The sequence below is a fragment of the Aricia agestis genome, chromosome 14 (assembly GCF_905147365.1).
Source record: "Aricia agestis chromosome 14, ilAriAges1.1, whole genome shotgun sequence".
Lineage (NCBI taxonomy): Eukaryota > Metazoa > Arthropoda > Insecta > Lepidoptera > Lycaenidae > Aricia > Aricia agestis.
The window spans coordinates 15,660,646-15,685,707 of record NC_056419.1 but is presented as its reverse complement, the minus strand read 5'-3'; the positions used below and the strand labels follow the sequence as shown (position 1 = coordinate 15,685,707).

The following is a 25,062-nucleotide window of genomic DNA, read 5'->3' as shown; positions in this document are numbered from 1 at the left end:
TGTTAAAATGTCATGTCTTCTCTTTCATTCATAAGAAAAATGAAGGAGGTAACGTGATACTAATTCGAGCGTTAACTTTAACAGTCGTTAGTGAAATGGGCATTGTCCAAAAAAAATCACATGTACTTTTTATATTTTTTTTCATTAAAATAGGGTATTTTAAGAATATAAATTAAATAATTTTGAAATTCGTTGGCTAGTTTTTTCTCAATAAATTTTTAAAGTTTCGCTCTGACGTCATCATCGGCCGCAATTGACCTCTGTAGTATGTTTTAAATTTCCTTTAAATCTTATTTATAATGGCTGGTTCGTCAAATACAAGTTCTCATTATGTGAAAGCTGATACGAGAAGCTTACCAAAAGTTCGAAACGTAATGTTGGTCGAATTTATTGCTAATTTAACGCCATTGAAGGTCAAACAAAGGTTAAACATATTTGTTCAAAAATATAAGTAACTAATGGGTATTTTTTTCGTTTATATACAGAAAAACGATCACTGACCTTATTCCTCGAAATGTTTTTGTAATGAGCAAAATTTTAAAAAAATGGACAATCCCCATTGGGGCTTAGCCTACCAAACACCACAAAATATGGACACGCGGCCCGGCCCCGCCCCGCTCTTCCATTGACATTCTTGCACATAGACGGATTAAGAATACTTGATGCCCTAAGCAATCCATGCATGTGGGCCCCCCTATCCGTATCTCGACCGACTCGATCCGGACTCGATCTCTATCGACTTTGACGGACTTACGACCGTCAAATGTAAAGGACGTAGACAGGTATGTTTAACATAAAATTAATTGATACACATCAATAGAATGGAAAATTACAACTTTCTAATTACGAAAAATAAGCATTTTAGAAATTTATAATAAATCTAAACCACATGCAAAGGCATTTAGGCGTATTTAAAAAATTCAATTTACTTATGTACACAGTACAACTAATTAAAAATCAAAATAACCCACCTCTAAATCTTATTTACTACACTTAACATAGTTCAAACTGCAATCCGTTTTACTCTAAGCAGAATCTAGCGCGTTTTGCACAATGTCTTTAAGACTTTAAAAGTTTGTTAAGCACAACTTTGTCACTTTTAACCTCGTCAGAGGCATGTCTTCGAGGCTGGCTAGGCGTGTGCAGGTGTTGCGAAGAGCGAACTGTGCATAATCCGAGTCTTTGATTGTTTCGCGATACAGATTCAGGGTACAGCTGCTGCATTCGAGAATCATCAATCAGCTGTTACGAATACGAGGAACGCTTTCTTGCTCGTACAGTCTCTGGGTTCCGCGTAAACTTTCGCCACTCAAAATGTAGCACCTCCACATTTCATAACACTCGATCGTGGTTAGGGTACATTGTAACAGACACTAATTAATGCGCGAGGGCCGGGGGGGGGGGGGGGGGCTGTGAGTTGTGACAACAAACAAAATAATGACGTGTTAGACGTGTTAACTATACAACTACGCGCGTGGTACCTACCATTGACTTTTATAAGTGGACGCGGAATAATGGTCTCTACCAAATCAAAATACTGTGGCCGATCCGCCATTTGATGTTCCGTTTCTCCGAGGTACATAAACTGTCAAAGTGTCGTATTATAGGGATGTCGAAATTGAAAGAAAATATCGATATATCGATATTTGAAAAAATATGAATATCGGTCTCGATATATCGCGAAAAAAATATCGATCTATCCTATTTATTTATTTATTTATTTAACAGTTTATTGCACACAAAAACATTTAACAAATTATACAGATGAAGAAAAACGACACAAAAGGTACTGCTTATCTCTAAAGAAATTTCTTCCAGCAGCCCTAAGAAGAGAAATTTGAACACAAACAACAGATAGGGCGTGCAAAAACAGAAACGAATAATATAAATTATAACTATGTAAGTAATACTAAATTATTATTATACATATTATGTTCAACAAAAAAACAAAATAACTAATACTATACTTACTAATAATAATAACAAACTATAATATTAGAATACATACTATACTATAAACTATAAATATTTACTAAAATAAATACATACTATATGTATATTTAATAATTATAGTTGGATTCGGTATTGAGGTAGTGCTCCTTTAAGCGTCTTTTAAAGACAGTGATTGTAGGACTATCACGGATGGCGTGGGGGAGGGAATTCCACAATCTGACTGCATGAACAGTAAAGGAGTAGGAAAAGAAGTTGGAGCGATGGGAGGGGAGGGAAAGGTTTGTTCTAACATTAGGTCTACAAGGGACGTCTAAGGATCGTGAAAAATTAAAACGCTCTACGAGGTAAGAGGGGGACAAAGGGTTATAAAGGATATTATAAAGGAGGGAGAGAATATGGATATTTCGCCGAAGGCGAATCGGAAGCCACCTTAGCTGTGACCGAAAAGCAGAGACATGGTCATACTTTTTAAGACCAAAGACAAAACGAATGCAAAGATTTTGCAAACGTTCTAACTTTGTCAGCAATTCTTCGGTTACATCTAGGTAGCAGGAGTCAGCATAATCGAGGATAGGGAAAATGAGTGACTGGACTAGGGAAATTTTAGTTTTGAAAGGCAAAAAGTTCCTATAACATGGCTTGATTTTCGATATTATTTAATCAACATAGAAATTATTTATTTTATTTTATTTATTTATTTGGTCTGCCAACAGGTCTACATCTTATAAAAACTTATTTCACTAATATTACAACACGAACCTTATTGAGGTGCAGACCCAATTACAGGCAGACTCAGCATGCAAATAATATATTTATAGCGAAATTGCTTTTATGAGGTCGATGATGACAATATCGCACATTAAGTCGGGTAGGGGATTTCTGCTAGCACTCGCTTAAAAGGAGCAAGTTTGTGAGCGGTAATGTCAGCATCGAACTCCTTGTACAGCTTGTTATGGTCTCGACATATTCTCGGTAGCATGCTATGATGGCCTAAATTGGTTCTGTAACCCTTTACAGAAAACACCTCTCGCTTTCTAGAGTTAGGTCTTGGAACAGAAAACATTATTCGTGACAAGAAGTCAGGACTGTTATATAAGTTATTTAACATTTTAAAAAGAAACATCTGATCAGTTATCCACCTACGATGCTCAAGTTTCTGGATATTGAAGTATTCTAATCGTTCGTCATATGTATTTAAAACATTATACTTTTTTTGGTGAATTGTTAAAAAGAATAAGAATTTTCGTTGAACCGCTTCTATTCTATTAATATGTCGTCGATAGTGTGGACTCCAGACCGGGGAACAATACTCCAATACCGTTCTCACAAGCATAAAATACAATAATTTAAAGGGCGATGACGTTTTAAAATCAGAACAGTATAATTGATCAAGCTTGTGCCATTAAAAGCTGTAGAGAAGTTTTCCATAAAAGCGTTACAAATGTTAATAGGATCTCTAATTAGTAGATTTGACGTTTAGTGATGTACTTTTTATCGAATTTAAAAAATATAAGGTGAAGAATCTGATCGTTTATTTAAAAGATTTTAACCTTAATAGCTCACTTATAACATCTTACTTATCGATATCTTCGACAAATATCAACCGAGTGTCCCATCACTATAGACCGCCATGTTTAGTTCTTGGCAATATGGCGCCGGCCACACTTTTTTGTAGTTATGTCGCTTCCATCTGTTTCCTTATTCATTGGTTCTTCTAAGTAGTCTGTGTGACAGTTGAAAGTTGAAACTTGACAGTTCTGTTCATTTGCAATAATTTGTTTTGTTGTTTGTCACGAGTCACGACCATGATACGTCGTTTTTATTGATTTGTTTTCTTTATTTACGATTAAAACATTATTTATTACTAGTGATTTTGTCTCATTACAAGCCGCTAGTCCATCGCGGCTTTGATTACAAAGTAATTCAATTTCTTTATACGCAGTATTATTAAGGTCATTTTGCACATCAAATAATTAATTAGGTACTAATTAATCACTTTTGCAGGTATTCTGGAATAAATATCTTCAAGAGAGTGTGAAGACAAAATGAAGGAATGCATAATTCTGCTGTTGCTGGGACTAACAGCGTCCGCATATGCCGAGTTTGTGCGGTAATGTATTTTATTGAAAACATAAATTTAGAACTTTCAGGATAACACACCGGCAGGCGCTTACTTCCTCCTAATCACTTTATTATTTATTCGTGTATTTGATTTTATACGAGAAAAGTTAGTAGCGTAATACAAAAAAAAATTAGACAATAAATTTGGTTACTTATTTTAATATCTACTTAATTCTTCCAGAGTACCGTTGTATCGGATGAAAACTGTCCGTAACCATCTCCGTGAAGTCGGCACGGAGTTGCAGACAACGAGGATCAAGTATGGACTGGGGGGTCCCACACCCGAGCCCCTGTCTAACTACTTAGATGTATGTATAAATCATTTATATAAATCTCTCATATCCTACATAATTCAATTTTTTTTTGTAGAATAACTGATTCTAACATACGACGAAAGATTTTAGGACAAAGTGCAATGGCTATGAGTTGTTTTTATCTAGTAATAGCAAATAATAATGTGATGCTAGCTGTTGTGGTCACTTGATAACCTTCTGCTATAATTGGCTTATCACTGCACTTGTGAGGTTACACGCTCACTGCCAGTATGTGTGAGTGTGTTAGAGTGTGTGACATATCACACAATACATCTATAATTTCTATAACTGTGTATGGTTATTGCAAATTGCAGTCATAACGGTGTCATTCGGAATTTAAATACAGACAATATAGATTTATCTTTTCATTTCCAAACAATTATGTCCCAGTTGATTTGTCTTTTTTGCTTTAAAATACTACTTTCTTAATCCAAAGCGACAAGAATGCGACTATAGTTTACTATAGTCACATACTATAGTCATTTACTTTAGTAAAGAGCTGGAATTCTTCTTATTCCCATTAACAATTAACATTCAGGAAAGAAAACAGTGTATGCATTGAATTTTTTTAACACAATAAAATATTATATTTGCATTAACATGGATGTAAATAATATCCTTTACAACTTAGCAAGAGAGGAGAATTGTTTAGAATTGAAAACAAATACATGATAATATGTTAGTTTTTAGTAAATGGTGATAAACATAAGTTCCCTTTTTATATTAACTAGTGAAGAAGTAAAGTGTGCTATTTCAAGTTAGACAAGTTCTACATAATTTTTGAAATTCGCATTAAGTTTGCTAATGAGTAATGACTAATCTTCAGCAAAATGTCAGAGTTCAAACCGTGAATAACGAGAGATAACAAAAAAATTAGATGTTTGCTAATAGTTTTGCATTCATGACGATTAGTCACTGTCCTAATGTTTAACTGCAAAGTAATAGCATTTATGATAATTAGTCAATGCTCGATACTTACGTTAGACTAACTTAACATAACCATTAACTCCTCAGGCGCAGTACTACGGACCGATCTCTATCGGCACGCCGCCACAGACGTTCCGCGTGGTGTTCGACACCGGCTCCTCCAACCTATGGGTGCCCAGCAAGAAGTGCCACTACACCAACATTGCATGCCGTATGTATACTACCAACATAAAGACACAGATTAACAAATAGTCTTCGTGATCTAGCGATTTGAGCTTGGCTCTCGTCAGAGGATGTGGGTTAACCCATCAATCCTCAAACGGCAGCCAGCTGCCGCATAACAATTGAAAATGTTTTGTGTCTGCGATACCCACGATGGAGGTGTTAAATTCACGTGCTGGACAAACTAGAAATTTCGTTTTGCAAGTTTGGTAAGACTGATGAACTCTAGTGCGAAGGAGTCACAATAGATCCTCGCGGGTCGCAGTGACGTCAGGGCTACAGCGACCTGCCTTCTTTAAAAAAGAAAACTGATGGACCTAAGTATCTGAAAAAAAGGATGATCCATATTCTATAGGATGTTAAAAGTTGGTCACGCTGTCTGATCTACTGCCTGTCGTGTCGGTTTATCTCCTCATTTGGATTATGAGATAGGGACACTATGTGACATCTAGTGGGCGATTCATTATGACTTATTAGTAATTACGATGAAAATGTTTAGCTGACTCTTGAGGTCACAAGTCACATAACATAAAGCATTTCTATGGACTATAATTATGCGTTGTCTGAAATAAACGATTTGAATTTGAATTTCAATGCTATACTGTAAGTTCAGTGAAGAACAGCATTTATTTAGCTTTTCTTGTTTAAAATGAGAATGAGTACAAATACTTGCAATGTTGTTTTTATGTTATATGCAGCAACATTATGTCAAGTTTACACACTACATATAAATGTATTTATTTAAGCAACAATGTGATAGCAGCAGGTGTTTGACCTACACAGCTGATAAAAATAAAACAATAAAACATGTTTGCCTTTGTGCTCCCGCACAAAACTGCGAATTCGCATCGCATCGCAATGTCATTTTTGTTACAGTTTATGAGTTTTGTTGCAGATATTTGTGAGGCGATGCGAATTCGCAATTACGTGTGGTAGCTTGTATATATATTGCATACAAGTACTACCACTTATACTACCCTTTATAGAAGTAATAATATTATTACAAGTTATAAGTTTTTACATATATTTTATGTTTTCTATTCAAATACATTACTCATGACTGTGAGTGTATAATAACAAATTAAAAAAAAAAATAGGATCATATAATTTACAAGTTGTTATATTATATTAAAACTTTACAAGTTCTTATGTTACAGTGACAGACAGAATGATACACTTTCGCATTTATAATATTACTAGATGACGCTCGCAACTCCGTTGCGCCGAAATTCGTGTATCGCGCGGAACCGAACGTTTTTCCGGGATGAAATGACCTTTCCCGGGAGTCAAAACTTCAGCAAAATCGGTTCAGCAGTTAATGCGTGAAGAGGTAACAGACAGACAGAATTATACACTTTCGCATTTATAATATTACTAGATGACGCTCGCAACTCCGTTGCGCCGAAATTCGTGTATCGCGCGGAACCGAACGTTTTTCCGGGATGAAATGACCTTTCCCGGGAGTCAAAACTTCAGCAAAATCGGTTCAGCAGTTAATGCGTGAAGAGGTAACAGACAGACAGAATTATACACTTTCGCATTTATAATATTATTATATACAGATTACATAGTGTAATAAAGGCCAGCAACGCACCTGCAGTAATCTAATGTTGCGAAGGCCCATGGGCCACGGTAGTTGCTTTCCATCAGGTGACCCGTGTGCTCGTTTGCCCCCATATTTTATATTAAAAAAAATGAGTGTACCTTACGCTGTTCCAGTGCTGCACAACAAGTACGACAGCAGCAAGTCGTCGACGTACGAGCGGAACGGCACTGAATTCGCGATCCACTACGGCTCCGGTAGCCTGTCCGGCTTCCTCTCCGCAGACACCGTCGGGGTCGGCGGACTCGCTGTCAAACAGGTACCGCCCACAAACTAAACTCAAATAACTTATAACTACACATACATAAGGCGGACTTCGACCTACAGTGTGTGTGTGTAGGTTACAGAGAACGCGGAACTACTTACTAGAGTCTTAGGGCCAACCCACATGTACCACAACCACACCACTTCGCTACGACAAAATGCCGCCAAGCAGTGGTTACGTGTGAATGGTGTCGCTGCAGCTTTTCTTCTTCTTGAAGTCAATGAAACGGAGGGAGGGAAAAGCGCGGGCGGTGTGCGCACACTGTCATTGCATGGACGCGACGCAACGTTGTGAAACCGAGAAACCGAGGTCTTAAGCGTCAGAAAACTTTACTATGTTAGAGTCGTTGAAACTGTACATAGATCAGTCACAACGTCTAAAAATACTTACGAAAGAATGCTGAGTAGAGGAGTTTACCGTATCCCAAATCCTAACGTTAGCACCTACTTCGCTTATAGGTTCGGATTTTTCTTATACCCCTATGTTTATAATAAACTCATAAACTAATTTAACCGCAAATTGCACATACATATAAAACAAAAAATGAATGTGAAAATATTATAATAAAAGTGTATAATTAATACGCATAAACACACACACACACACACACAATATATTTATAAAAATAAAAATATTCGAAGTTTGTTTTATAGTTTGTACTGTACTTATAGAAATGAAGAGATTATTTTTTGTTTTGTTTTAAAAAAATAAAAAATTGTAGTCATAATTTCATTTTCTCATTGTTATTTACTTGTAAGTTGTAAGCTGCAACCAATATTGGTTGTAATCCAAGAAATTCCTCCAAAACAGGTTGCGCCAAGTTTCGAGGATTGAAATGCTCACCCACGGAATATAATTATAATATAGAGGTGTGGCCCGCATGCCATAGTTATGTCCGCTGGACCATAGTAAAAGGAGGGGTAGTAAGTTATCTTCATACAAAGGCACCGCGCGCGGCTTGTATGTGTGCGCCATAGTATCAATGCGCGACGCATTGATACTATGGCGTGCGGCACACAACAAAATCTCGGCCAGTTTTACTAGGCTGGTAGTTGGTACCGCCGAGATTTTGTTGTGTGCCGTACGTTGCGAGTTGCGACGCATTGATACTTACTTCCCCTCCTTTTACTATGGCTGGACGCTGTCCGATGTCCGCAGCTGGACTTGACTCGTGCGCAAAAGAAAGTGCGCGAGTACGAATTTAAACCTTACGTCAGTTAATGTAAGGTGTAAAATTGCGTACAACTTTAAGTCTTATCATATTTAGCTGTCAAGCGCCATCTAGCGTTGAATAACTGAACGCGGTAGTCAGAGCCGGTATTGCTAAATTTTAATTCTTCTTTATTTCAAAAGGGTTACGGTTGTTTTTACGACATTTTATTTAAAAAAGAAATCTCTTTGTGATATTTTTTTTGTGTGCGTAAAATGTTACTGTGGAGTTTGGCGACAGCAGTTTCTATGAAACTTATTTGCTATGCCCTTTCCTTTAGTGTTATATATTCCGTATGCTCACCTGTACTAATTTTATATACTTAAGCTAATAAAGTTATTTTTTCAAACGTTCTTGGAGGCAAAATATTAATTAATATTGACAGTAGACTCGTATTGACTTTGTCGTCTTTGGCAGGTGTTCGCGGAGGCGCTGTCGGAGCCGGGGCTGGCCTTCGTCGCCGCCAAGTTCGATGGCATCCTCGGCATGGCTTTTAGCAGGTAAGCCCTTCCCTCCATGTCCAGTGTTAAAGTTGGAGATTATGTTAATTTTTCAACCAGATATTTTAGAATTTAATATACTTAGTAATAATTCTTTAATAATAGTTTCTAATTTAGCTGATAGCACGGGCGTATATGTAGCCACAGAATATATATTAGTAGTACCAACAGAATTCCCACTGGTGAAACCCGTTTAAAAAAATAACAACTCATGCTACAATACTATAAAGTTCAAATTCCGATCGCGCAGTGCTGGGTGCCTACAATTATATTTGCCTACATGTGCGCTCCCTTTCTATCGCGTAAGAAGTACCCTTTCTGACGAAATCAAGATTGTCACCTTTTAGAAAATAATCTTCTTTTAATTACTATAGCAGTATTAGCTACTAATATTATAGCAAACTTTTTATAGTAATAATCAAATTTTGGTAACCCAACGTATATTTTATAATAGTTTTATATTATATTCGATTAAGTATAGTGTAGGAGCTGGTCAGGAATTTTTTACAACTTAAACTTAGTAACTTGTGTTTATTTATGTACATAGTATGCGGTTTGTTTGTAACAAATTGGTTTATTTGCTATGTTTGTGTATTTGTTTTATCTTTTTTTGTATTTTAAAGTCTTAAATTACTTTATTGAAATATTTCTTTGACTATTTTCAATTGTGTATATTTATCAGATTAATAACAATTCTGTCACAGCGGTTAAATCAGTACGTAGATAATTAGATATATGCGACGAAAAAATCTTGCGCGCACGTCACCACTCGCTTGTGAGTCCCTTGTGATCTGCCCCTTTAAAGGGGTTCTTACAGTTCGATACCTAAACGCGCGAGTGGGACATGCCTGATATAGCTTTGATGAGGGGGGGGGGAGGGGTCCCTAACATAAAAAAGCGGCCAGGTGGGGGAGTTGGACTCGCCTATGAAGGGTTCTGCAGTAGCCTAAATACCTACTCTGCCTACGGACACGCTCCACAGTATAATAATTATTATTATATTATTGTAAATAGAAAAAAATACATGTACCTTGCCGATGAAAATCGGTGGGTACATAATATTATTAATATTATAATATTGGCGATTGGACAAGTAAGATGGGTAGTATTGGGGTTGGGTCCGGACCCCCAGGACCCCCCCCCCCCCATATATACGCCCTACGCCCATGGCTGACGCATAGTGTAAGGCCACTGGTCTCCTTGACTCATCGCGCCGCTACGCTCTCTTATTCATAAGTCATAATCCACATGTAACATGTAACGTCGCAGCGCAAGGTGCAATTAGGTGTCAACTGTCAACGTCACACTACATAGTAATATAAATATGAAACCTAAGAAGTTGTGAAATAGCTAGATTTTTACGAGAGATAATATGTTTTATTTTAATCAACAGGATAGTTATTTGTCCGACGTGTCTAATAGTGAAAACCTAATTATTGGCTTTCTTTTTTATATATTGGTTCTGTTGTATTTTAATCTAAGCTGTTGGTTTTCCGAAAATAATAAATAAAAGGCACATAATAATGTGAACATCGTGTCTTCGCAGCATCAGCGTGGACGGCGTGACGCCGGTGTTCGACAACATGGTGGCGCAGGGGCTTGTGAAACCAGTCTTCTCCTTCTATCTCAACAGGTCAGTCACATCCCATTACATTTCCTAATTCAATTACTTACACAGCAGACATCTTGTTTAAGAGGATATACCAGGGGCTAGAGAAATGAAAAAAAAGTACGTGTAATATCTATAGCTGTCTCCCTTTCCTCAAGCCTCTACCGCAGAACGCGATAGAGACAACTGCAGAAAATCCAGAAAATCAACGATTCGTTGTCCCCTGATTCCTTCTCCAAAACTTAACCGATCTAAGTACTTTTTTCATTAAAGATTAAAAAAAGGCTTGAGCTGTGTTCCTATGTTTTGCTTTTTTTGTATAATCTAGCCAAATCTGTTTTCTGGACGTTTGAACGCAGCGGAAAATCTGGCCATTTTTTTGGGTTTTTGAACGTTCATATCTTATTTAATAATTAAATGATGAAAAAAAAGAAAACATAGGGACATTGTATTAGTGGCCGTAGATATTCAGGAAAAAAATTATAACTCTACTAGCATTATCCAGGGAGGAAACAGGGGACAACGTTTGTATGGAAAAAAGGGCGGTGTGGACTTCGCGCTCCTCCGCTAAGGCGTGGATCCACCGCAGCGCACGGAGAGACTACGCACGTGCGTCAAGCTTCGCTTTGCAAGAAAATATAATATGTGACAGTATCCACTGCAACCCACGGACACGCTACGCACGAATTGACTCACGTAGCTTTCCCGAATATGGCACACGTAGCTCAACGCAGGCCACGCTACGCATGCTGTGCACGGGTGACGGGACACACGGAAGCTAAGAGATTATAAACTACGTAACAACAATTGTGTACATAGTCGTGAGTAACGTGTTTGTATAGCGTGTGCTGGAGTAGAAACATTGACCCACGTAGTCAAAGAAATAAATCCGTGCACCGCGTGGCCGTGCGCAGCGTGCGCGCGGTGGATCCACGCCTTTACACTCGTGCTCGTCTGCCGAGTAATATTTCCGGCATATTAATTCCTGAAGATAACTAAATATTGTACAGTTGTGGTTGTTAGCTGTTGTTTATTGCCCTTACCATTGACTAAGGAAATATATATGTATTTTCTGTATCATCTATGCCCTTACTAAGATTTTTTTTAATAATGCACAAGCTAGGCAACGTTTGTCCTCGTCACACACTGTGGAATACACGTTTTACAGTGTAACGAAACGTCCTTACTAATATTATAATACGAAAGTGTGTCTGTTTCATATCCAAACCGCTGAACCGATTTTGATGAAAATTGGTATGGAGATACTTTCAATCCCGGGAAAGGACATATGATACTTTTTATCTCGGAAAAATGTACGGTTACCGCGCAATAACCAAACTTTGGCGCAACGGAGTTGCGGGCTTCATCTAGTGACATATAAATTGTGTAACTACTTTTATCAGTATTAGTGGAAAATTACATTTATAACTTTCAATTTTCGCATTATATTTCACTCCAACATTCAAGTGACCCAATTTGATGGTTTCCAGGGACCCGGCGGCGGCGCAGGGCGGCGAGATAATCCTGGGCGGGTCTGACCCGGCGCATCACCGCGGCGACTTCACCTACGTGCCGCTCTCCCGCGCCACCTACTGGCAGTTCAACATGGATGGCGTCCAGGTACACGCGTCATACGGGGGTACTAGTAACAGGGACCCGGCGGCGGCGCAGGGCGGCGAGATAATCCCGGGCGGGTCAATTACGAGCCTTCCTAAGTCATTTACTATTTTGGAAAAGGATAATATTATGCTCGTATAAAAATATTTATCTAAAGATTATGCAAATAATAAAACTTGAATTTACAACCCCTGACCTAGACGATGTCCACAGGTGGCGGGTCACAAGTTCTGCGCGGGCGGGTGCCAGGCGATCGCAGACACGGGCACGTCGCTGCTGGCGGGGCCGGTCGCCGACGTGGCCGCCATCAACGCCGCGCTCGGCGCCACCGTGCTGCCCGGCGGCCAGGCCACGCTCGACTGCTCGCTGCTGCCCAAGCTGCCGGCGGTCACCTTCACGCTGGCCGGCCACGACTTCGTGCTGCAGGCGACGGACTACGTGCTGCGCGTGACCGAGTTCGGCAAGTCCGTCTGTCTGTCCGGCTTCATGGGGATCGACATCCCGCCGCCCAACGGCCCGCTGTGGATCCTGGGGGACGTCTTCATCGGGAAATACTACACCGAGTTCGACGTCGAGAATAAGCGCGTGGGATTCGCCACCGCCGCTTAGATTGTAGACACTCGCAATAATTTTAACTAAAATGTAGTCGTATCACGTAAGCGACCTCAGTTGCTTGTTTTGCTGAAGTCTTTAATCTTGTAGTAAACCAAAGATGTAATAGTTTTTGCTCTCTAAGTGTCGCATGTTTCGAATTTTGCATGTTTTTATCGATTATCGAATAAACGCTTTAAAGTTACACGTTTTTTATTTCTACTCGGAGGTGACGTTAGTAGCGAAAATGAGATTTAGTAAATAAAGTAGATCGGGTATTAAACCTATATTTTTATTTAAATAAAGTGATTTAAGTAAAATACATTGTCCGTAATATAAATTATAATTACAATACTCTGCCTCTGCTACGCTACGTCGCTATACACTAGGGCTGTCACGCGATGCCCAGTTTGTGTTTTTTCCGGAACTTCTTGACGTACGCCTCCACGAGCGCCTGAATCTTCGTCGGGTTGATCTCGCCCGTCTTGTTGTGACAGATCTGAAATTAATATAATTTATTGTATAATTATATAAAATTGTCGTGTCACAGTGTTAGTTACCGTGCTCCTCCAATTCAGCTTTACTGATTTTTACCAAATTTTATATGCATACTAGCTGTCTTGGCAAACGTTGTTTTGCCATATAAACAAAGTATTTCGCCCATATAATTTGATTGAAGTGACTAAATATAGTGCGTGGCCAAATTAATATACTCAGTGTGAGATTTTTACGTAGATTCGTATTGGTTGATTGTATAGCCATTTTGTGTTGTTAGTTTTAGTTTTTTCCAATGATGAAAAACTCAAAGCAGATTTGTTACTACCGCGCGCGTTGTGACGATTCAAATACGGCCTAATTGGTCCGTCTTTTATTTAGTCTGCATCGAGCGCAGTCACGAACGTGCTGCGTCTTGTCTTACCTAAATATATTGAAAATGACGTCGTGCGTGTATCGAAAATGTACCAATTGTGACTCGAAAGTCGAAAGTAATCAAAACACATGGAATCTCTTACCACATGCCTTGACTGCAATAAATACCTCGATTACAGGAGCATTTCTCAAAAAAGTGTACTTTCTATCTAAATCTTTGTCCCACATTTTAAAATATGTTTTTCTATAAATAAAATAGACCATTACCCGTTTCTATTAAATGAATTTATTTAACTTACTACGTATACACGTAGTAAGTTAAATAAATTCAGTAAAAAACAATTACAAATTAGAATTATATTAATAAATTATTAACTATAAAAATATTTTGAAAATCGGTCTAATCTAGTTGTATGAAAAGTGAAGTGTCCCAATTTCATACCTTCCCAAACAATTGATTGTATTTGTACGTTTGCCTCGCGCAGTGTGGACGTCACATGTTTTATTTTGTGCCGCGGTCAAAAATGAACGATCAGAGTCGACAACTAATAAGTTTATACGCCGCAAATGTATGGCTTTGGGATGCCAGGCATTCCAATTACTCTAACAGAGGGATGAGGGAAGATTCTTGGAGAAAAATCAGCCGCAAAATGAATATTCCTGTTAAGGATCTAAATCTAAAAAAATGGAGTCTTTGTTAGGATCATACCGACGAGATTCTCCAATTTTTTATAGTTGTGTATAGCAGGATAAAAGCATAAGCTGCCACGGCTGTGCGTACGTGCGGTGCCATCGTGTCTTTGTGAGCAATGGCTCGGGCTGTTCGAGCGAGGCAACCTTGCTGTGTGCGCCCGTCCGCCTAGCCCTCGGTGACCATGCCTCGCCCGCGGCTGCTCGCTTGCCGCGCGCGGCGGGCCTCGCCCGAGGCGGCTCGCTTGATGTGGACCCGCCTAATAACGCATGTACGGCGCGCGCCGGCCGATATGACATATTACGTCAAACATATACGAGATCTCTTCTGAGTCGGCCTACTCGTTAGTTCTGTTTACTATGATAATCGGTTATAATGTATTTTTTAAAATTAAAAAATATTATACAGTATCGTGTGACGTGTTCATACTGACCTTGGGCACGCAGCGGCGCAGGATCTCCTTGTAGTCGTCCTTGGAGACGCGACGGCGGTTGTAGTGCGGCTTCAGCACCAGCTTCACCTCCTCCACCACGCGCTCCTGCCGGTTCAGCTTCTTCAGGAACTGAAATACAACGCGCCCGGTCACTCGTTGATCCTCCCGCCCGCCCCCAGCCGCCCGCTCCCGCCCGGCGACAGTACTCACTTTGTTTTTGACTTGCAGCGCGACCGCTGAGCCGGGCAGCTCGTCCAGCATCTTGAAGTTCTCCTCGTCTCCCGCAGCCGCCTTGCCTGCAACAGACAAGCGAGGAGTCAACGACGGTGCCCGGGAGACCCCCCCGCCCCGACGTCCAACCGCAGGCGACCTACCTCTCCTCTTGTGCGGCTTGACCTTGGGCGCGCGGCGCGGCGCGGGCGGCTCGAACAGCTCGCCGAAGTCGCTCGAGCCCGGCGAGTAGGGCGAGGCGCCGGCGTCCGACGGCGGCCACGGCAGCCGCGCCGCCTGCATCGGCTTCACCGGGTTCGACTTGATCGGCGACGGCTTGCCCGGGAATAGCTTGGGCAGCGGGCGCGGCGGCTCCGGGCGCGGGGGCTCCGGCGGCGGCTCGGGCTCGGCGGCGCGCTGCGACTGCAGCAGCGCCAGCACCTTCTCCGCCGGCGACAGCGGCCGCCGCGCCAGCACCTCATCCGCCGACAGGTTGCTGCGCTGCGCCGCCTCCAGCGTCAGCGACGGCGGCGACGCGGCACCCGGGGAGACCGCTCGCGCCGGCGACGCCGACGCCGAGCGCGTCGGCTCGAACGGGTCGTAGGCGTCGGGGGAGCCGCCTTCCTCCGCATCGGGCGGCGCGGGGGCGGGCGCGGGCTCCGGTGGGGGCGCCGCGGGCTCGGGCGGCGTCTGCGGGCCCAACGCGGGCTCGGCGGGGGCGGGGGGCGGCGCGGCGGGCGCGGGAGGCGCCGCGGCGGGTGCAGCCAGCTCGCGCTCGCCGGGGTCGCTGTCGCTGAGCACGATCACGTTCTTGGGCGAGGGCGTCAGCTCGCGGAAGGGCGAGCGCTCCAGGTCGATGATGGCGACGGGTTTCGCAGCGTCGGTCTCGGCGGGGGCGCGGCGGCGCTTGCGGCGCGTGCGGCGCGCCTCCTTGCGCTTGCGGCGCTCGCCGTCTACGCCGCGCTCCTGCTCCTTGAAGCTGACGCTGACGAGGATGTTGTCGCCGGAGGTGAACACCTCCTTGGAGGGAGGCGGCGCGTCGCGGGGCCGGCGGCGCGGGCGGTCAGCGCGCGGCCGCGGCGAGGGGTCGCGCTCGGCGGGCGAGGGCGGCGTGCGGGGCGACGGCGGGCGGACGGCCGGCGGCGACGGCGACCGGCGGCGCGGGGCCGCGGGGGACGAGCGCCGGGCGGCGGAACGCACCCGCCTCCTCTTCTTGGAGACCTTCTTCGCGGGGCTCGCCCCGGTCGAGCGCCTCCTCTTCCGGCGGGAGGGGCTGCGGCGGCGGGGCGAGGCGCGCGGCGAGGATGCGGAGCGGCGGCGACGCGGGCGCGAGGCGGAGCGCGCCCGGGCGGGGCTGGCGCGGCGGGGCGCGGAGCGGCGGGCGGGCGAGCGCCGGCCGCGGGACGTCGTGCGTCGGGTCGGCGACGGCGAGCGACGCGGCCGGGACGGTGAGCGACGCGGTCGGGACGGGGACTTGCGGCCCCGCGACTGCGACTCGCGCGGCCTAGAGGGCGACCGATGGCCGCGCGAGTGCGAGCGGCGCAGCCGGGCCGGCGAGCGGCGGGACGGCGTCAGCGAGCGGCGGCCGCGGGAGAAGGCGGGCGAGCGGCGCGGGGAGAGCGAGCGGCGGCGCGGGGAGGGCGAGCGGCGTCGTGCGGGTGACAGGGAGCGCGGGGGGGAACGCAGCGCGGGGGAGCGGCGGCGCACGGGGGAGACGGGCGCGGGGGAGCGGGTGGGCGAACGACCGCGCGGCGACACGTCGCGCCCGAAGGGGTCCTTGAGCTTGCGGCGCTTCTCGGTGACGACGGTGCGGACGTCGTAGCGCTCGAGATCCTTGCGCTTCTCGCGCCGCTTCTTGCGCGCATCGGCGTCGGACCCGCGCCGGTCTCGGTCCTTCTTGTCGTCCTTGTCACGGTCCCTGTAGTTCCTCTCCTTTCCGCTCCTACTCAGCTTCTTGAAGGCTACATCTCCACCCTTCTTTTTACTCTTGCTCCTATCCTTTCCCTCCTTCTTGGACTCCTTCTTCTTCTTCTTCTTCCCGCTATCCTCGCGCGATCCACTCCTCCTCCTCTCCTTCTTCTTCTCCGGAATCTCCCCCTCCTCGCTCTCGGCGGGCGGGCGCACGGGCGACCGGCGGGACGCGACGGAGGGCGCCCCCTCGTTCTCGGAGAACATCTCGTTCCCCTCGTCCTCGGAGATCATCTCGGTGTCGAGGCCCTCCAGGCCCTTGTCCTTGTCGTTCTCGAAGGACGCGTCCTTGGTGGACTTGTTCTCGTCTAGGCACGGCGTGTAACTCCGCTCGTCCTCCGTCTCGCTAATGGACTCGGTCATCTTCTCGACGTTGTCGATCTCTTTGTCCACGTCGGGCTCCTCCGTCGGCGAGCGCGAGGGCGATCGCGACTCGTTATCGGAATTCGCGTCCAAGTCTTCCCGCGACCGACCCAAGCCATTCGGTGTTTTGTCACCGGCGGACTTTTCCGAGGGACAATCCGATTTCTCCCCCGGGTCGCCGTCCTCGACGCGCCCGTCATCGTCGTCCGCACTCTCCATCTCCTTTTGGGGCGACTCGGTAATTTTGGGCGATCCCCTCGTAAACGTATCGCGAAACTGAGCGGTCGTCGCGGCGTCTATTTTTCTGTCGCTGTCGTCCGCGCGGTCGGGCGAGGTGGGGTCGGCGACGCGGCTCGGGGCGTCGTCGTCGGGTTTCTCCTCCTCGACGGGATTCTCCGGCTCGTCGGGCCCCCGGCTCGCCTCCTCCTCGTCGTACAGCGACACCTGCCGCCTGATGAGAGACGGCGTATTCAGCTTGATCTTTATAGGATTTCGGGTCACCGTCGTTATCGGGCATCTCTTGGAAACCTTCTCCTTGTACTCCTCCTCCGTCCTCCTCGAGCCGGCCTCGATCGGGGCCGGTTTGCTCCGGCCGGCGTCGAGTTTCTTATCCGTCGCGTGGTCGGGGGGCGCGGGCGTCGCGTCGGCGGCGTCGTCGTCCTCCTGGACCAGATCCTGAAGGTCGTCGGCGGCGCTGGGCCTGTCCGCTATGTCGTCCGTCAGGTCGGTGCTGCTGGCGATGTGGACGCTGGTGGCGGAGTATATGGAGAAGTTGGGGCAGTCGCCGTCGGAGTCCCCGTCGCTCCCGTCGGGGCGGGCGTCGGCCGCGCCGGGGGCCGCCATCAGATTCCTGTGCTCCTTCAGCACCTGGCGGACCGCGTCGTCCAAAACGTCGGGGGACACGTTCATCCCGCTCGTGTCGATGCCGGCCAGGATCGTCTGAACTCGGTCGGGGAGAGCCGGCGGCGGCGGCGGAGGCGGGAGCGGGGCGACGGGCGCCGCGACGGCGGCCGGGGGTGGTGGAGTGGCGGCGGGCGGAGCGGCGGCGGGCGGCCGCGCCCTCGCTCGGTCCTCGTCCCCGCTGTCGTCGTCGTTGGTGGGCTCGGTGGGGTCGTACTTCTCCGTGTCGATCACCAGGCCCGAGTCGCTCCTCTCGTCCTCCGACTTTTCAATCTCCGATACTTTGGGGAAGTTGAAGACGGGCGGCCTAGTGAGGGGACGGTGCGGCTGCGATTCGGGCAGCGATCGAAACGTCGGAGGCTGGCGCTTGTCCTGTCGCGGCGCCTCCGCGGCGGCGTCGGGCGGGGCGGCGGTCGCGGGCGGCGCCTGGCTCACCCGCATGTCGACGGGATTCTCAAAGCCACCGAACGAGTGCCGGGGCTGCGGCGGGGGCGCATCGGCGCGCGGCCCGGCCCCGCCCCCGCCGTACATCGGCCAGGACGAGTTCAGACTGTGACGACCCGGCCCCCGATCGGTGCTCCTCGGAAAATTAGGGGGGGGCGGGCCGAAGTTCGAGCCCCTGTTGTTTTCCACGGGGGTCCCCCTCCTCGGCCGGTCCGAGTAGGCCGGCTCGTCGTTGAGCGGAAACTGATGCGGTCGCCGCGGGAAGCTGTCGAAGTACTCGGGTTCTTCTCGCCGCGCGTTCCCCTGGTAGTTGTTGAAATTTTGTCCCGGCCTGCTCTGGTAACCGCCCCCGTAGTTTCCGTCGTAGCTGCCTCCCCGGGGGAAGCCGCCGTTGGCGTTGTTCTGCGGGTGGTCGCGCGGGTAGCTGCCGCGGTAGCCGCCGCCCCAGCCACCCCCGCCGCGCGACTGCCCGGGGTACGTCGGCGCCTTCTTGGCAGCCGCCTCGGCGTTGGTCAGATCTACTTTTTGCTCCTTCGAGTCCCTCTTGTCCTGCTTGGAGTGAGTCTGCAGTTTGATGTTGATGCTGCCGTCCACAGAGATCGACACGAGCGACTTTTTCGAATGTAGTAACGTTTGACTCTCCAGGATATTGGACAGAACGTCCGGCGCCGCCGAGGCGTGCGGCGGAGAGGGGACGGAGATCATTTTTCTTCTCGCCTGGGAAAAGGAAATAAAAATAAGAAAGTAGGGCAATAATGTAGCCCAACACCATCGGCCAAGAGGTTGTTGAAAAAGATTTTACGAAAATTTAGTTGTGACAATATTGCATCGAGGGTGTGATTTATTTTCTCTCTTTACCTGTCTGTAAGCACTGAGAATATTAACAGTGGGTCTCGTAGCCACGGCCGTGGTGGCCGCCTCCGAGATGTGATCCTCGTCATCGGAGAAGTAGTCCAGCTGGTTGGGGTTCCCCAGCAGGTTGAGGGAGGGGATGCCCGCCCTGTATCTCTGCATCGCCAGGTTCTGTACGCCGACGGCAGCGTTGGCGGCCTGCGTTATTTCGGCGCGTCGCTCGGAGTTGAGGCCAGCGAGCTTGGCGCGCACGCTCTCTCGCACGTGGGTGCGCCGGGCGGCCGTCCGCGGCCGACGTTTCGTCTGAAATCGTATAATTAGCTTGATGAATTTTGTTTCTTGTTAAGTAAATAAGGGACCAGAAAAAATCTGTAAAGAAAGACTCCAAGACAGAGCGAGGCAGTACTTCAGTCCGGACCAACGCCTACAACTCTACAAGGCGCAGGTTCGGCCTCATATGGAATATTGTTCTCATTTCTGGGCAGGGGCGCCAAAATACCAACTGCTCCCTCTGGATCGTATCCAACGAAGGGCTGCTCGAATTGTTGACTGCCATAGTGTTTCAAACAGCTTGGACCCCCTGGAATTACGCCGAGATGTAGCTTCACTCTGCATCCTCTATCGGTTGTATCACGGGGAGTGCTCTGAGGAATTGTTCGGAATCATACCACCTGCAACTTTTCGCTATCGTCCCACGCGAAAAACATACCATCCTCATCACCTTGATGAGTGGCAGTCTTCCACAGTGCGTTTTTCGCGTAACTTTCTGCCGCGCACTGTAAAACTCTGGAATGAACTGTCACCAGCAGTATTTCCAGACCGATACGACCTGCAAACCTTCAAGAAAATGGGCGACGGTAGTTGCTAACCATCAGGTGACCCGTTTGCTCGTTTGCCCCCTTATTTAATAAAAAAATTGACCTCCCAAAACGCACCATGGGAAGACTTTGTTACATAGGTATATTAAATTCTATTGGTCCGCCCCGGCTCCGCCCTATCGAATTTGTGAAAGTGGTTTCGTGACAAAAGTTTATATAAATTGCATAAGTTATGGAATGGTTTAGTATATAAATATTAGGTAATTTTTTTGGCCTAACTTTACGGTATTATGTCTCAGAAGACATACATTTTATTTATAAAATCAGCCATACTATGATCTTATGATGTTGTCACACTGTCGACACCTATTCAATTTAAGAATTGGTGTATTAGGTTTATATAATAGTACAATAAGACCCAATTTCACCAACCTATGTTTGTTAAATCAAACAGACTGTTAAAATACTTATGTCCCACAGTAAAAATTTAACAGCAGATTAGTAAATGCAATGTTATGTGAACAATGAGTGAACAACTATCAATTCGTTCATTCTTGTTATAAGGCGACGAAATTGCAATGTACAAGATTAATACGACATGTTTGCTGCAATGTGTCACTTTCTTCCATAGAAGTATAATAGTAGATAATGCGACCAAATTAAAATATCACTGATCGCATACATTTGTTACGCTATAATAGTTCTTCTTAATTTACCAGGTTAATAATTATTATCTGTCAAAGCTGAAAACATGAATCATAATACAAACTTTTATTTACATATTTCGGTTTGGTAATTTTGATACAAGTTAGTATATTTGCAATGTCAAGGAAATTCTGAAGGCTGAATTTTTGGCAAAGTGAAAATAAATAATTATTCATAACTATGAAAATAATTAATAATAAGGATGTAGCGGAAACATGGCGGAAAGACTCAAAAGTCAAAACAGATTCTTTTATTGATATTGCATATTATTGTCTTTGAAAGTTGTTATTTTGACTCATATAACAGACTGTTAAATATTTAACGGACCTCCATAGCAGGAATTAAATTTAACACCGTGTTAGGTGATTTAACATGACATTAGCATGGTGGCTCGATAGCTCTAACAGGCCATTACCTGATTTAACAAGCCATTATTTATTTAACATTGCTTGATGAAACTGGGTCTTAGTACAATATATTTAATAAATATACCTTTCTCTTTTTTATCCTCTTTGTTACTCTCTTTGTTATAGGAAACTTTCCATTTCCTTCAATTTCATATTCAATAACTATGGTTTTAGTTTTTCTTCTCTTTCGCCTTCTCTTTATGGATGATGTTTGTCGTCTGGTGGCAGAACTAGAGCTCGATCTGCTAGTTCGGGTCGATCGAGATGTTGTAGGTGCTTGGTGCGTGCTAGCTCTACGAATACCCGATGATGTGGAGGGTTGTTCTGTATTTGTTGAGTTTCTAGCTGATCGCCTAACATTTCTGGGTACTCGAAGAGCAGACGGACGAGGTCCTTCCTGTAGTTCTACTCCATCATAAAATAAATCCTCAACCTCTGAAAGGTGAATGGCATCTTCTAGGAGTTCAGCACAATTCGGACAAAACCATTGCTCAATGGGAACCTGAAAACAAACAAGAATTTTTTTACACTCAGTTACCTATCAACAGTATTTTATATATAATATATAATACTAGCTGTCCTGGCAAACATTGTTTTGCCATATTAAGTATTGCGCCCATATTATTATTTTATTGAAGTGACTAAATCAGTATGGCACCATGGCAACGTCTACGCTATCCCATCGCACAAACAATGGTCGCCGTCAGTCTCGAGTTGTAATAATTTACTATTATTTATTCAACAAATGCATTTATCAACATAAAAAGTAGTCAGTAGCCGATTCTCAGACCTACTGAATATGTATATAAAATTTGGTAAAAAATCAGTAAAACCATTTCGGAGGAGTACGGTTACTAACATTGTGATACGAGAATTTTATTTATAATATATTAGAATAGCTTCTTTAAAATTTTGAAATGTGATGGTTTATGGAGGCTGACCGTAGTGAGTGGTGGTGTGAGGCAGGCCATGTGGTATCCAAGATCGCAACCATCACACAGCAGTATGGTTTCTTCACTCTCAGGACTGTGGCAGATCTACAACAGAGATAAACATCATCAATACTTTTTTTTTTAAAAGGTTTAATAAATATTGTAAGATTATTATTTTTCATCATAGGAACAAAAAATCAAAAATTAGAATTTGTCTATTTCAACTTTTGTCTAGTTACCTCACAATACATTACAGCTTGATATGAGATGATGCTTATAAGATATAATATGAATAAAATATTTTTGACATATTTGTTAAATAATTATTTATCATTACTACTATTTATATTACGGATAATGGTTGTAAAATAGTTAAATAAAGTTAAATAATATGCTGCTTGAACAGCTAACAAGTACTAACCTCACAATTAGTAGGTAGGTCCTGGAACTCAATATATTCTATTGATGGTGACCTACGTTCCGTCACATTCACCTCTTCAGTGCGCAGGACGCGTCCACCCAGGCATGCCCTCACAATTATAGACTTGAAAGCGATCCTGTCCACTGGACAGGTGTTGACATTCTTGGACCATTCTGTGATGCAGTCAAAACAGAAAACATGTTCACAGTTCTCCGGGGTCCCCGTCTCTTGGTCCGTGAACCTCAGCAGACAGATTGAGCACTTGTCCGAGTTGCCCTCCGAACTGTCCGAGGCAAACCCCGAGGTAGGTTTTGCCGTCGATGTGGCGGGGTTGCCCGCATCCGGGTCGGTCACCCAGCCGGCCGAGTCGTCGCTATCGGCGTCGGAGTCCTGCAGCTTGGGCAGGGCGCGCCGCCGCCGCACTCCCGCCACCACCACACTGCTCCCGCTGCTGTCGCTAGACTCTTCATCACTTAAAACCTGAAAAATATAATCAGTGAGGTAGCTATCCTAAAAAGGCCGAAGATTGACTGGTACCTGCACAAATATTCACCCTCAATCTCTTTCTACGTGTCCCAGGTACGACAACGCTCTCCTCACTGTCGGACTCCGACGCGGACGACACTATCATTACCCTCTTGATTTTGCGCTTCGGACGAGGCGGGGAGTCATCGCCGCCGTCTTCACTCATTTCGGGATGTAAACAGCGCGTAAAAGCGCTGGCGCTATCTCAATAGGTGCGACACGAAGCAATTTGCAAAGGTGTAAATGACCTTTGCGAGATAACTTTTGTAATATTTAAGATTGTATACATCGAATTCATTAAGCTTTAGTTACTAATCGACGAATTAAAACTTTGGAGCTTCATAAATTATTATGGCATGCGCGATAACAAAAATTATTTTTATATTTTGACAGCAAGCCGCTTTCAATGATCAATCGGCCATTTTCATTTCGTTAGGTGGTCTTTTTTTTTTAACACCAAACTCCAAAGACAAATCCGTAAAAGTTAAAAATTAAAACAAACCAGATCAAATTATTAAATTATACTTTATATTTATTTATTTCTAATTTTCAATTGGACACAATACATTATTCAAAAGTAGGTAATTTCTTTAATATTGTTACATATTACTTTTATGTTTTCTAATTTCTGAACGTAGCTTTTGGGTTGCTAGCCATATATTATTATTTTGAACAAAAAATTAAAACCGACTTCCAAGGTAAAAACAATAATATGAACTAAAAAGTATTAAATAACTCTTACTCTTTAATATTACCTTTTTCAGAATTCGTCTAAATCTCAACTATTTCTGTACATACTACAGTCTTCATTACTTTGAAGTCCTATCTTCAGATAGATCCCATCATCAGATCATCACTTTCGTAATAATTGTTATACAAAATTTAGATTATATTCTATACAACAACACAAACAGCGAAACAATAATCAAAAACATCAGCTTTATATAAAAAAAAAAAAACATATTTGCCTATTTTGTCTCTATGTACTATAAAACATAGAGACAAAATAGGCAAAAATGATTTTTTTTAATATAATATTAAAAAAAACATTTTTGATATCAATATAATATATTTATAATATAACAGGACGCTCACTTATAACATCTTAGTTTATCGATATCCTCGACAAATATCAACCGAGTGTCCCATCACTATAGACTGCCATGTTTAGTTCTTGGCAATATGGCGTCGGTCACACTTTTTTGTAGTTATGTCACTTCCATCTGTTTCCTTATTCATTGACAAATATATACTACCTACTTAATCTGTGGACTGTTCACTGTGGACTCTTTCTATATAGAGTCTGGCTTACGAAAGATGAGACTGGCTTTTTATTTCAAAACTGATTATGGTAACACTGTCATTAACGTCAGTGTCACCTATGGCATTTGTTGTTTAAGTGTCAAAGTGAAAAATATTTCTTGGTTTACGTGATTTTCTAATTTAAACGTGACGGAAACTTTGAAAAGAGATTTGCGAAAACTGCTTTTAGCTATGATTAGTAAATACGAACAAAAAAGAAGTGAAAAGGATGCAATTTTTAAACAAAAACAAAATTGTTTACATGAAATATCCCAGTGCATTGGTAAGT

At 44.4% G+C, this 25,062-nt stretch overlaps 2 protein-coding genes across 3 annotated transcripts; one reads left to right on the top strand and one right to left on the bottom strand.

Moving 5' to 3' along the window:
* The first annotated feature begins 3,719 nt into the window (after positions 1-3,719).
* LOC121734009 (lysosomal aspartic protease) lies at positions 3,720-13,137 on the top strand. Of its 2 annotated transcripts, none has more exons than XM_042124422.1 (9): positions 3,720-3,871; positions 3,958-4,063; positions 4,256-4,382; positions 5,403-5,526; positions 7,257-7,399; positions 9,033-9,115; positions 10,662-10,748; positions 12,215-12,344; positions 12,555-13,137. In XM_042124422.1, exons 2-9 carry the CDS (start codon positions 3,999-4,001, stop codon positions 12,948-12,950), a joined length of 1,155 nt encoding a protein of 384 aa, XP_041980356.1. In that variant the 5' UTR covers positions 3,720-3,871; positions 3,958-3,998; the 3' UTR covers positions 12,951-13,137. The 2 variants fall into 2 exon arrangements, with proteins under 2 accessions (XP_041980356.1, XP_041980355.1); XM_042124421.1 differs by having other exon boundaries at positions 9,030-9,115.
* Positions 13,029-23,892, bottom strand: LOC121734008 (PHD and RING finger domain-containing protein 1). The gene is made up of 9 exons (XM_042124420.1): positions 23,500-23,892; positions 22,947-23,426; positions 22,535-22,630; positions 21,679-22,095; positions 19,670-19,966; positions 15,301-19,528; positions 15,137-15,222; positions 14,927-15,055; positions 13,029-13,431 (listed from the first exon to the last, which is right to left on the bottom strand). Exons 1-9 carry the CDS (start codon positions 23,635-23,637, stop codon positions 13,327-13,329), a joined length of 5,976 nt encoding a protein of 1,991 aa, XP_041980354.1. The 5' UTR covers positions 23,638-23,892; the 3' UTR covers positions 13,029-13,326.
* Positions 23,893-25,062: the final 1,170 nt, after the last annotated feature.